The sequence below is a fragment of the Siniperca chuatsi genome, linkage group LG4 (assembly GCF_020085105.1).
Source record: "Siniperca chuatsi isolate FFG_IHB_CAS linkage group LG4, ASM2008510v1, whole genome shotgun sequence".
NCBI classification, from domain to species: Eukaryota; Metazoa; Chordata; class Actinopteri; order Centrarchiformes; family Sinipercidae; genus Siniperca; species Siniperca chuatsi.
Window position 1 is genome coordinate 19,399,588 of NC_058045.1, and position 13,744 is coordinate 19,413,331.

The following is a 13,744-nucleotide window of genomic DNA, read 5'->3' on the forward strand; positions in this document are numbered from 1 at the left end:
CTTTGTTCCGCCATCTATATTCATCCACATATTCTGATTAGTTTTGGATGTATAACTCAATATACTATATACTCTGTTTTTAACAGATAGTGGCATAGCAGGAGGGTACAATAACTTTTGGCACATATATGTGGGATTTTGTAATATGGCGGGGTAATGTCAAGCACTGTTAAGAAAATATTCCCACTAATATAACTCATTCAAATATAGAATTAGATTTTATTTTAAACATTTAATTTCAGCCAATTTCTTTGCTCATCCATAAGTAAAAATGATTGTTTTGATCCTGCAGTATGGAAGAGGCTGTTAATTGTGATTAATCATTTCTCTTTATAGCAATATACTGTGGCCAAGGTAAATGTGGGATGACAACAAAGAAGCCTTTATCAAAAGAGAGAGTAAATGTCAAGAGACTTAAGTGGCCAAGCATAAATTAAGCTTAGTGTTTGTACCTTGAGGTCTGTGTTTCACAGTAACTGTGATTACTTGTGTGAAAGCAAAACAAAGATTGCCCTATACTATGGGTTTGATCTATAGACCTTTGTTTGGTAGCTAATGTGAAGATTTGAAGAGAAAGTCAAAGAGGTAGTTCAATGCATAAGTGTTGAAAAACTGCTACTCTCATTGTAGATTTTCAGGCACAATCAGGCTTTTTTTCAGCCTCATATTGATTATCTAGAGTCAAAGTCAATAAAGTGTCCTTTATATATGAAGGACATGAGGAGGGCGGGAAAGAAATAGTTTTAGTCTATGACAGAGTAAGAATACAGTATGTGTCATCAGGCTGTAAAACATCAGGCTGTAAATCTTTCAGCAATATTTTCCAACATTTTGTCACCAAGAACACTATTTGAATTCTGCTGACAAATAATCAACCGTAACAACGAACGTAACCGTGGATGGTCTCATGATACTGACTTCTTTGTGTATTGGACTTTGCCGCATGACAAATATAACAACATGACTAAAAAGATCCACGACAGCATGACTCACATTCCTTTTAAGAGCAAGCCAAACATTTTTGCTGGGATGGAAATTGGACCTGGCTCCACTGACTGCTATTGACTTGAAAGTAATCTCCCCCTTACTTGTGTTTAAATGAAGCATATTTTGAGGTGATGGTATGAAATTTTTATCTCAAATATGTATATATAAGATTTCTCCTGCCTCACAGCACAAAATACCCTTAAACCAACTGAAGGGGGTTGATAGGGTTCCTGATCAATCATGAGGACTTAGTTATTACTTCCAGAAATTTCTGGCTGTCAAAACTCCCTTTCAACCTGCACTCTTCAACAACCCTACCTGATAAGTGATTAGCCATAGCGTAGGGCTCCATGGTTATGGATAAGTTCTACACTGACACCACTGAAAAAATACAATTATGTATTTCCAAAAGTACATTTTTCACTCAGTAGTAATAGACGTTACACCAAGCATGCATTTTAAAAACGACACGAGACACACAGGCTGACCAGAAAGACTGCAGGCAAAAATGAGTCACCTTAATCCAATACTGCAATATGCAATAACTACAATTCCTCACAACTTTTCAAGTCAAGTACAGTTGGCTTTTCAACTTCAAATTGATGCATCATTATTAGTTTACACCTGTACTGGCAAGAGGTTTGAGCTTGACTTTTTTTTTGACTTCATACAATCCTATCATCATAAATCCCTGTTTGCATTGTATAGTATTCCATTAAGTTTCCACATAATTGAAGGATGAAGGCCTGTTTTGCAGTACTGACATGGCAAATTTGTATCCTCATCTTTAAGGCTAACAGGGGTTTGATGAGTCATTTTGAAAGTGACTAACTTTCCTGTCATGGATGTATTTTTGCTTCTCCTGTCTTCTGTCCGTTCACGTTCAAATGATGTCCGGTCAGCATGTTGCTTCAGCATGTTACAACTTACAAGCTTTGCATGGCCCAATCTCAATGTCAGAAGCAAATAAAGTGGCGCTTGTCATCATGCATGTGTGTTTTCAAATGCAAATGAAATCTATTATTCAATCTCTTTCAGACAAGAATCGCAATTTTAACACAATAGACCCTTTTCACAACAGACAGGGCTCTGGTGTTGTGCATGCTCGCTCACTGACAGGGCTTACTGAGGCCACTTGGAATGGAGCCATTGTTAATGTCAAAATGTCTGCCGTGAAAAGGGTCTATTGACTGAGCAGCCCTACTCAGAGATATAGGATGGTGCTTCAAGCCAGTGACCAAGGGTCAGATTCAGAAAAAAACACCTAGAGGGCATCACAAGTTATTGAGAGGACACATTTATGTTCCTATTCATCAACAGGAATACACTGTTAGAGTTACTGTCTACAGCTGCATGATACAAACTTTTTAAAGCCACCTTTCAAGTCTGCATAGAGAAAGTGTTTAAAGCGTCATAAGATATATTTTGAATAGACTCAGGGCCAGCTCTAGATAACAGGGGGCCCTCCTTACTTTGCCTGGAGCCGAGAACCATGAAATGAAACTATAAACTACTGTATATATGAGGATACTGTACAAGAACAATGTGGCAAGAACATTCCTGCAATCTATAAAGTGGGCAGAATCCTTGCATGACATTAATACACAAAACACACATTTGCAGTAAACATGCCTTCATTAAGAATTATGTCCTCAGACTTTAAATCAGAGGTCTCAGTAACATCCTCAAGGCACAAAGTCTTTCTAAACTGTCAACGAAAAATGAGGGTGATACAACTTGACAACAGGCATGTTGGCAAAAAACATTAAAACCCAGCCAAGAGCCAACACTCACCAGATGTCCTAAAACAACTGTAGATCAATGTAAGAATTTAAAAATATACTTTTCAATTTAGTAAATTCTGATAGATTGATTCAGCATACATGCATGACGCCTGCTGTTTGTTGATAGCAGTGCCTGTAGATCTGTTGACAGAATGCAGCATGAGAGCAGGTGAAATTTTTGATCTCTTCATTCATGCATAATGTCAGGGGCAATTCTGTAATACTGCTGCCTTCACCATTGACCGTTTTATCCTCGTGATTACTCTGCTGGTGAAATTAAGTCCCGTTGAGAGGGTGTCTCGCTCTCTCTCTCTCTCTCTCTCTCTCTCTCTCTCTCTCTCTCTCTCTCTCTCTCTCTCTCTCTCTCTCTCTTTCACTGTTATCCGTGACCGTTCTCCTGTGCTCGAGCCTTTACACTATGCGGACACATGCATGCTCTGCTCTCTTTCTGTCCTCTCTTTGGGTGATGCAGATTCCAGTGTTATCACCAACAGACGTGTTGACTGGCTTGACCTATGATCTATCCCTTGACGAGGGGGCCCCTGTTCCAGGTCAGAGCCATTGATTGGCTATGTCTCCTAGCAACTTTCTCTAAAATAAAAATTATTTGCTATGCAATTGTGTATTCAGCATATAGGGTGGGCTGCCACTGTATAGATTTTCTTTTTAGAAATTTGTTTGGCATTTTACATTTAGTCAATAGTTGGCACAGTAGAGACAGACATGAAACATGGGGAAGACAGGGAGAGGGATTTTCTTCTCTTAACACTGTTGAGAGTTCTCGCATGTATGAGGGTAACTGTGTGTGTGTGTGTGTGTGGCCAGTGCTAGCAGTCTTACTGGGGTTTAAGCCTTGGATGGAGGATCCCAAACAGAGAAGAGTATGGTGCATATGGGCCCTTCATTGAGACTGTGTGGCTACTTATCTGGCCTCATCTGTGTCTCTGGAGAGCAGCACATATGACTCTAAGTATCACTTAGGAAATATGGGTGGGCCAAGCCGAAGACCACAGGTGGACAACCTAGGGGCAGGACAGAAACGGGGCTGGGGGCCTCCGGTGCACGGCCTGAGGGCGGGACAGGTGTGGAGCTGAAAATCTCAGGCGGACAGTCTGGAGGCAGGGCTGAAGGGCAGAGCAGGTCCGGAGGATGACCAGACAAGTGGAGCGACTCAGGAGGTTGGCAGCAAAGGAGAAACCCGTCCAGACACCGGACTGGAGACTGGCGGCAAAGACAGAAGCCCTCTGGAGGTCTGCAACAAAGGCGAAATCCCTCTGGAGGTCAGACAGGATGCAGGTGGCAAAATGCGAAACCCCTCGGGAGGCAGGCGATGAAGATGAAACCCCTCGGAGGCCGGTGGCATGGCTGGACATCAGGACCAGAGACCAGTGGCTGGAGTGCAGCCCGCTGTCGGCGGGAGCCACACTTCCTTCTGGGGGGCTTTCCAAAAGGTGGCTCCAGGACAGGAACAGGCGAAGGTGCAGGCTGAAAGCTAGCAGGTTGGAGTGAAGGCTGGTTGCTAGCAAGCTGGAGGCTAGCTGACTAAAAGCTAACAGAATGGAAGGCTGGTGGCTCGCAGGCTGGGATTCAGGCTGGTGGCTAGCAGACTGGAAACCACCTCCAAAAGCCAGGCGGTGCCCAGGTACGGATTCGGAGCTGGGGCTGGCTCAGGACAGGCAGGTTGCAGGCTAACGAACCCGAGCCTAACCGACTGGAGTGCAGGCTGAAGTGCAGACTGGAAGCTAGCATGCTGAAGGATAGTAGGCTGGGATGACGGCTGGAGGCTAGCAGGCTGAGGGTCGGGGGTGTTTATGAAGTCTGGTATGGAGCCATGGCTTAGAGGACACATTCTGATGTGCCAGAGTGATGAGTGCCTCTTTGTGAAGGTCATTACTGGTCCTCCTCCACATTTCCCTGAGGAACACCAGGTCACAAATAAAATCACAGAGTTCAAAAGAATTGGTGTCTGCTGGGTCCATAATGGTAAGTTCGTACTGTCACGTTTGCCGAACGGGGTTCACAGGGAAGCTGAGGGATTGGACCGAAATGCAGACACCGGAGGCAGAGCAGGTGCAGTTCATTGATTTAATCAGTAAAGTCAATGTAGAAAGGCTTACAGAATGGTGAGGCAGGCAAACGGTCAAAACGAGAAAGCAATCCAAAACAAATCCAAAGTCCATGTAACAGGCAGATAGTTCGAAAACAGAGGTAGTAATCCAAAACACTACGAACAAGCATAAGGAAAACGGCTAGATGCAAGGCACATGAACCAAGACAAGCTGACACCAAACAAAGGAAGAACACAGACTTAAATACACTCAGGTGAGGAGAGAAAACGAGACACAGGTGAAACTACTCTTTACTTTAAATATTTTAAAGTACTTTTGAACATTTCAGCTTAATAAAAAATGCAAAGTTATTTTAACATGCAAAGCCAAAAACAAATAAATCATAGTTCATAGTTGCTTTAAATGGACCTTTCCCTGAAAGCTATACAGTACTACTATATCTCCATTCAACACTTGCTCCTCTCTAAATCCTCCTCTTTTATGTGAGCGAATCTGGCACATCTTTCTCTGCTCAAAGCAATAGAACAAAAGAGACTGAATGTGTTTTGTAATTCTTTTGGCTGAACTACAAAAAAAAGGGAGCCCACCAAAAAAGAGACTATAGCTGTGTCTGATGGGAGAGAGCCATGCATCCATTAATTTTCTAAATCACTGTTCAGGCTGGGTTTGAAGCGACCCCAGCATACATCGGTGACACTGAATATCTTCAGTGAAAGAACCATTAATACTATTAATATTTCTAGTAAATAATAGAGTTTAGGGCATAGATGTACTACCAGATAGCCAATTGTAGTTTTTGCTATCTATTGGATTGGTGAGTCACACATTTATCAATACATGCATTTATCTACATCTATTTTTCTATCTATTTCTATCTCACTGCTGTAGAAGTATGAGATTTAGTGAGTCACTAGTACAGTGAGGGGTGTGGGTCCTTGGGTTACATAGAAGTAGTTGTAACAATAAATACATAGAGAATATTTACGAACACAAACTGGAGCTGGATTCAAATTGAGGAAACAAAATTTGTATCTGAGGAAACAAAGGTTCCTCATGCACCCTTGTGGAGTCAGACCCGTATAGAATATAGTGCGGCAAATTACAAAACAACACAACAGTATTGTTTATTGTGATGTGTTCATTTAATAGATATATCTGATTGAGCTCTTGTCACCCTGAAGGCCACTTCCTGTTGGCCCAAATTGTGTTGAAGTGAATGGGAAATTCAGTGGAAAAAACAGTTTTATCTTGGCAGGCCCCCAAACATATCATGTTTGGGGGCCTGCCAAGATAAAACTCTATGCTGATGCTATATTTTTGTACATGTCATATTGCATGTGTGACTTATTTTTTTAATTTCCATTACCTGTAAGCTGTGCCACAATCCAGTCAATTTTGTTGCAAATTGTGTGCAGATGTGGCTGCTAAAAGACACACGTTGTCTGCAGAGGTGCAGATTTGGAGGAGCAAAAAATGTGCAGAACTTGAAGATGTCTACCCTTTGTAATTGTTCTGGGTTGAAACTGCCTGCATGTGTGTTTGGTGTGTACATGGTTAGTGTGTCAGCCATTCTGAGCTGCAGAGTCCGGGGTGTGTGGTGCCGGGATCCCTGAGTTAATAGATTTCTGTCCCCAGTGCTTTTAGCGTGTTGATCTCCTGCTGACGGCTTCACACTCTGCTTTGAGTACCGGGGGGGGGACGACTTAGAATAGATCCTCCTTAACACTGCAAACATTTGGTTAATGTATCTTATTACTCCCCCATTGAGCTGATTTTCACTTTCCATTCACTTGCGGCTAAAAAAGCACCCCTGAAATTCCATGTCTCGCACAGGCCATTGATATTTATGCTTGCAGATGCAATTTATTTAATTCCACACAGAAATATTTGTATCTTAATTTCCTGCCTCACTGGATGTAGGAGGAACAAGGGATCCATAAGAAGACCCTCTGATATTAATTATACTGTATGTTCTATCCTAATTTTCTCCTCTTGTGGTCTGTGCTCCACTACTGTGTGTTTTCTTTCCAAGCATGGATGCTCCCAGCATCTATTGCTGTGCTACGCTCTTTGTTGTGCTTCCCTTGTGCTCTTGACTCTGTGATGTTATTTTACATTCTCTGCTAACCATCACACAATACTCCTTCCTCCATGCTGCTTGCCTCTTCCTCCTCTCTGTCTCTTTCTCGTCCTCTGTAGATATTTGTGTTTCTGTATCTGTGCCTCACTCCTTCACTCTGTTTCCTCTCATCCCCTTCCCACACACACTCAGTGTCCTTGTACTGTGGGCAGTGTACATGTGCACAGAAGCACTTGAGACAACTTTTTTTTTCTTAACCGGCAAGCCACTTAGCAGCTTTATATAGCAACTACCCAAGGAGAGGATTAACAGCAGGAAACATCAACAGAATGGCTTGCAGTGATATAGAACACGCACTCATGCACAACTCGCGCACACACATGCAAACACACCACACTTCACTGAGCCTTGGCCAACCACACAGTGCACCCCTGTCATCCGCCTTTTTACGATACATTATTACGTTAGTCATCCAGTAGATTATCTTATCCTTATGGGATTGTAGTGTACAGTATAGACCAGCTTTTCATCACACTGAGCGAGCAGAAGGCATATTTGACTTTGAAAAATCCAGGGGAGCCTGTGAGCCTCTGCCATGCCGGTTATTTGATCACATCTTTTGTCTCAGTCAGGTGAGGCAGGTTGTGTCAGTTTGGTGCTCATGGGACGTCGCTCACAGCCGCTCTGTACTTCAGAGAGAAATCGCACACGTTTGCAGTCTCAGAACATGCAGGGTGCACTGTTGCTTGCCCATGAACATAAACGGTCTCTCACCTCACAAACACACACACTCACACACTAGTACATTCTTCATTATCATTCCAGAGCTGATAGGCTCTAATTATCTGCCTTGGCACTGATTAGTCTCTCTGTAACAAGCTAATTAGATGGAGCCTTGTAAAATCATCACCACCATTACCACAGAGACATGGTTGGGAAAGACACCAACAAGCAAGAGGCAAGGAACGTGTATTGCACTGCTCCCCGCAAAGATTTGATAGTCAACTAAATGTTAAGTGCTGTAGCTTTGATTCCTTTTTGATTAAGTGTCTTTTAAAGCCCTCTACATTGCAAAAGAATCTTTATCCTTTCTCATTATTCATCACGAAAGGATTGTTCCATCTTACAGGGCAGGATGATCTGGCTTAAACTGCATAAACTGCCGCCGTCGACATTTTAAGAGATAGAATCTGAACATTGATTAGTTTCTCTGCCCCCATGATACAGTGGCTATTTATCCAAAACGAACTATCGTCAGATCCGAGTCAGAAGTTTTTTCTCCGCAGAGCAACTTTAAAGCCTGTGCAGAAAGCTAGATTAATTCTCTCCTCTTGCTTCTTCCTCCTTCTGTTATTATCCCTCTAACAATCCTTTTAGGAGCTGTCACACACTTTATAGCTATTGTGTTTCAGTTGTGAACACTCCAGAGCAAGTCTGGAATGCAACACATTGTATTTTCCATCAAAATGCATCTTAACTGTAAGCCAGTTAAACGAAATAGGAATTGTGATCTCATGAATCTGTTTTCTGCTTTCCAACTCATTTGAGCGAACACTAGGTGCTGTAAAAGATTTATTATAGCAGTTCATACAGTTTGAAGACTTTATATCATTTGCTATATGCATGTACCACTCATTACTAATGTATAGTTTTCTATTATTGGTTATAATTGACTTTGGAGAGATATTATGTTACAGAATATCAGGGAAACCAGCAAAGTAGAACTGTTTTGTACAGCGACAGCACATCTGTTGAGTCAGCCCTCAGCTAGAGAAAGGATGCATCGCAAACTCCTGCTGCTTTTGTCTTGGATTAAAAAGTACATATATAGCCTGTGGTCACACACAGGAGAGCTTTTACATAATGGGATTTGAAATCCATAGTTTCTTTTAGCCCTTAGGTAACTCACCTCTGTGTGTAAGTGTGCACTGGCGTGTGTTTGTGTGTGCATGAGAGAGAGAGAGAGAGAGACAAGAAGACAGAAAGAGCCATGCTAATATCAGCTACGTCAAGTGTACAAGCATGTGTCTGGGTGTGACAGGATGACTTGCCTGTATGTCAAATCTTTGTGATTGCGTATATATCTGTGTGTGTGCATGTGTTTGTGTGTGTGTTTGTCCTGGCAGGGGATTCTTCTTCTCTGGGGTGAGGCAGATGGCCTCTGCGGATCGCAGCCTACTGAACTGGTTGGCAGCTCTTCTGACATTCCTTCATGCCACGTTGACACAAGATCACAGTAATAGTTGTGGAAATAGTGTCTTAGCTCACAATTCTGTGGCTTGCTCCACTTTGCAGGAATAGATTCTACACAAAAAGTGCCCTACATCTGGCCCGTGACAGTGTCAGGAGTTTTTTGTGCACATTGTTTCCAGATTGTGTCATTGTATTTAATCTGGATAACAATCCCCTACTATCAGTTCCAGCAAAATGCATACTACGCTCCTGTCATAGAGACTGCAACGCAATTGTACACTGCTTCTCCTTGGGCACTGCTGTGCACTCTTGCTGTCTGCCCCTGCTCAGGGTGAGCGAGTTGGTAATTGGATTCCTGGAATCTTCTTATTCACTCTAGTGAGGCAGTGTGCAGGCGACAAAATGCCTGCAGCTATGAGGCATCATCCTTAGGCCCCTGTGGGAAGATCAAGGTAACTTTACACAGACTTGGTAGATGGGACTGTGGCTGAGTCTCTCTCCCATGGGAACCTGGGTGTCTGGATGCCTGGATGGGAGCCCTGATGGAGAATGGATGGATGACGTCATGTCCACCAGCCTCCACCATGAGCCCAAACAGCCCTCCTGCCATCCACTTACAACAATCTCCCAAACCCGGTAGCTATGGCGAAGCAGAAGGAAGTTGAAAGATAGCAGGTAAATTTCCATGGTAAAGATAGTGTAGTAATTGACTTTGACCAAAACTCTGAGCAGAATCAAGACTGTACTGGGATCAGTTCCACATTGCAGATACAAAAATCACTTAGATGTATTCTAATCCTGCAGCATTATGTTTTGCCATCTACTAGAGAGGATTTGTATCTCACATACTTTTGCCCTCAGCTGACTTGCTGTCGGTGCTTCGGATTCCCTTGGCTGCTTGTCTCCCCTCCACACACATAGTTACATGACAGCTGTCACTTTCAGTAACCACAGCCCCGTCACTATCTCTGCACTATCCCCCAGGCCCAGACTGGTACCTGAACAAGGTGAAGCTGAAGATCACTGATGTCAATGACAACGTCCCTGAGTGGAATATGAAGCCGTACCCTTACCTGGCTGTAGTGTCCCCTGAGGCCCCTGCGGGAACGTTTGTCTACCAGCTCCAGGCTCGCGATGGGGATGAGGGCAAAAGCGGAGAGGTGGAATACTTTTTGTCAGATGGTAAGTTTCTTTTCACACACCCACACACACACAAGATGTATAGGACGGAAGTGGTATTAAAATAGGTTGTGTTACTGTTAAAATAGGTTGACAGGCTATAGAGCCTTGGAAAAAAATACAACTAGTCAGACACCAGCACAGACACTCAGACAGACAGCCACAGGCGTTCACACATTCATTCATGCACTCATACACTCTTTAGGTGTCCATTAGTTTCTCTGTCTCTCTGTCACCCTGTCTCTCTCTGCCTCTGTATCGCTCCCCCCCTCTCTCTCTCCTACACACACACACACACACATAATCACACACACACAGCCAGAGGCCTTCACACATTTGTTTATGCACTTATCATGCACTCTTGTCTATCTGTCTCACAGAATCACACAAGCATGCACTCACACACACAAGCACACACAGTGAGCTGTTGGAAGCCTGCCAGTGTAGTAGACGCCCTGGTGGGTTAGGGGTAAGAGGTTTGTTGGCATGTCAGAGATGGGGGAATGTGCTAATCTTGCCAATGGGTCTTTACAAAACACTACTGACTTCCCTCTGACTCACATTAGTCCACTGCACAACTATCTGATGTGAAACCACAATTACCACAAGGTACCCATGGTCTGACCATGCTAAGAACACTTGTGCGAACTTCCCTTCAAACTAATCTAGACCCAATTTCAAAATTTCTCATGTATTTATTTGACCCTCTTATCCCGTGCTTGTAGTTGTATTTATTTCCAAGGCTCTATAGCCTGTCAACCTGTTTTAAAAGTAACACAACTTATTTTAATACCACTTCCATCCTATACAAGACGTAACTTAGGAACAACAATTTGTCACCCCATGCCCTGTCCCCTCAATTTCTCACAAAGTCAACACTGCATTAGCTAGGCTTATAATCCCCCTGCCTATATTTGGGACAGGCATCTATCTCCTGTCTGTATCTCCAAACTGGGGGCGAGCAACCTATCTGTAGCCTACCTTAGAAAGGATGAAAGCCGAAGGTTACTATAGTTATTTCATTTTGGAATGATTTTTATGAAAAACCATTTCAATTCTTTTAATCGTTGGACCCTTACAGACTAACGGAATGTAAATAATCATGGAATGGACATATATTAGGACTTTATGACGGCTTCAAAAGTAGGGATGCACTGCTTTGTTTTCGTCACTCTTGTTTACCATGCAGACCGGTAAATCTGAATGAATTATACTTTGGTGCTCATGGTTTCCGTAAAATGAACAATTGGATTGTGGAGAATCTAACCGATCTAACGTGCGTACCATGTCCATTTTGACAAAAGTTTAAACACTTATATTTGAAGAAGAACAAAATTAAGACTTTGGAGTGGCCTAGTCAAAGTCCTGACCTGAAACCTATTGAGATGCTGTGGCATGACCTTAAAAAGGCAGTTCATGCTCGAAAACCCAGTTATTAGGTTTAGGGGGAAATCACTATTTCACACAGGGCCATGAAGGTTTGGATTTTGTTTTCCCTTAATAATAACAACCTTCATTTAAAAACTGCATTTTGTGTTTACTTGTGTTATCTTTGACTAATATTTAAATTTGTTTGATGATCTGAAACATTTAAGTGTGACAAACATGCAAAAAATAAGAAATCGGGAAGGGGGCAAACACTTTTTCACACCACTGTATGTATGTAGCGTCTTGCCGCATCAATACGTTGAGTACATTCACATCTATGACGACGCCCAGATTCCTTGCAGACTTTGTTGGAAAGAGCAAGGTGGAGCTGAGCTGGATACTAATGTTGTGCTAAATTGAAGGACTGGCTGGGATCATCAGGAGTTCAGTCTTAGAGAGATTGAGTTAAAGGTGACATTCCTTCATCCATTTTGAGATGTCATTGAGGCATGCTGAGGGAAGGAAGGACAGACAGAGCTGAGTATCATCAGCAAGGGTAAGAAAAACCATGTGAGCAGATAATCGGACCAAGGAAGGTGGTGTATATTAAGAAGAGAAGGGGACCAAGCACCAACCCTTGCTGTACCCCAGTGGACAGGAAGTGATGTCTGGACTCTTTTCCTTGCCATGCCACTTTGAACAATCACCTGAAACATTTTCATTCTCAAACTGCCTGTTTTTGTGATTTTTTTACTGTGATTGGTATTGTGGTCTTTTTCTAAACATGAAATGATTTCCATTCACTATGATTTGTGTACTTGGTTTACTCCAGATGCATATGTTGTTCCCCTCCTTTGTGAAAAGTCTTGGGCTGGATATTGTAGATTCCTGTTCCTAAATATTTCAGGGACATTCTATTTGAATATAGACGCACCTCTAGCTAGATATAGGCATATGGCAGTGTTGTAGTACTCGAGATCGGTCTTGGTCTCGAGACCGGTCTCAAGACTACCAACATGAATCATATTATAAGAAAAAAAAACGCTGAATGTGTTGTGGGCCTTAACTTAGCAAACCCAGCAAGACAGCATCACCTATTTCAAACTGCCATTTGGGTAACATTTAGTTAGTATTCCAGCCATCAGTATTGGATAGGTTTGGATCCAGGGCTAGAAAATAATGTCATTGTATTTCCCTGTAGGTGGTGATGGCTGTTTTGCAGTGGACAAGAAGACAGGCCAGGTGGTGACCACAGGGCTGGTGCTTCAGAGTGACAGAGAGTACTTGTTAAGTGTGGTGGCCCTTGATGGCCTGGGCAGCCGCAGTGCCCCTGCCATGCTCTCTGTGGTCGCAGGAGCCAGAGCGCCACAGTTCACCAATTCTAGCTACTCCATTTCCATACCAGAGAACACGCCTGAAGGACAGCCGTGAGTACCGCATGTGTTAACATTCATTCACACATTCATAAGCAGGGATGAATTAGAGCTGTGTGATACAGGCAAAACATCATGAGATATTTTTTCTTTTTTAATTTCCAATAGTGTGTGATGGTATTTGGACTTTTCTGTAGAAATTACAGTAATGTGATATCTTTTTGAAGTCTTTGTAGTTAAACAGATGCTGGGGCTTTTATTCAAATGTGGTCTATTCCCATGTGGTTATCACCAAACACTCTTCTGTCAGATTCTTTATTGTTGCCTCAATAGGTGTAAATGATCCTGAAGAATATAATATAAGGAAGGAGGGAAAAATTGGATCGTCAGTATACTTCATATCTGTAAATCCAAACACTAGGATGAATGCATGCATTGGGTGGCTGTGGCTTGTTGTTAGATCCCCGGCTTCCCCGAGCCCGCATGTTGAAGGGCAAGATACTGAACCCCAAATTGCTCCTGAAGGCTGTGCCATCGGTGTGTGAGTGTGTTTGAATGATTTGTTTCTTTCTGATGAGCAGTTGGCACTTTGCATGGTAGCCTCTGCCATCAGTGTATGCACATGTGTGAATGGGGTGAATGTGACATAGTGTAAAGTGCTGAGTGGTTGGAAGACTAGAAAGGCTCTATACAAGTACTGTCCATTTACCA

At 42.8% G+C, this 13,744-nt stretch overlaps 1 protein-coding gene across 4 annotated transcripts in view; it reads left to right on the forward strand.

Moving 5' to 3' along the window:
• Positions 1-13,744, forward strand: part of LOC122874305 (neural-cadherin-like) — an 82,295-nt gene that overhangs the window by 16,219 nt on the left and 52,332 nt on the right. For 3 of the 4 annotated variants that reach the window (XM_044191972.1, XM_044191973.1, XM_044191974.1), the window contains exons 2-3: positions 10,098-10,295; positions 12,862-13,087. In XM_044191972.1, the coding sequence (XP_044047907.1) occupies positions 10,098-10,295; positions 12,862-13,087 (424 nt within the window). Of the gene's footprint in view, positions 1-9,647; positions 9,789-10,097; positions 10,296-12,861; positions 13,088-13,744 lie in introns of those variants that run through there. The other variant, XM_044191975.1, reaches the window with a different exon arrangement.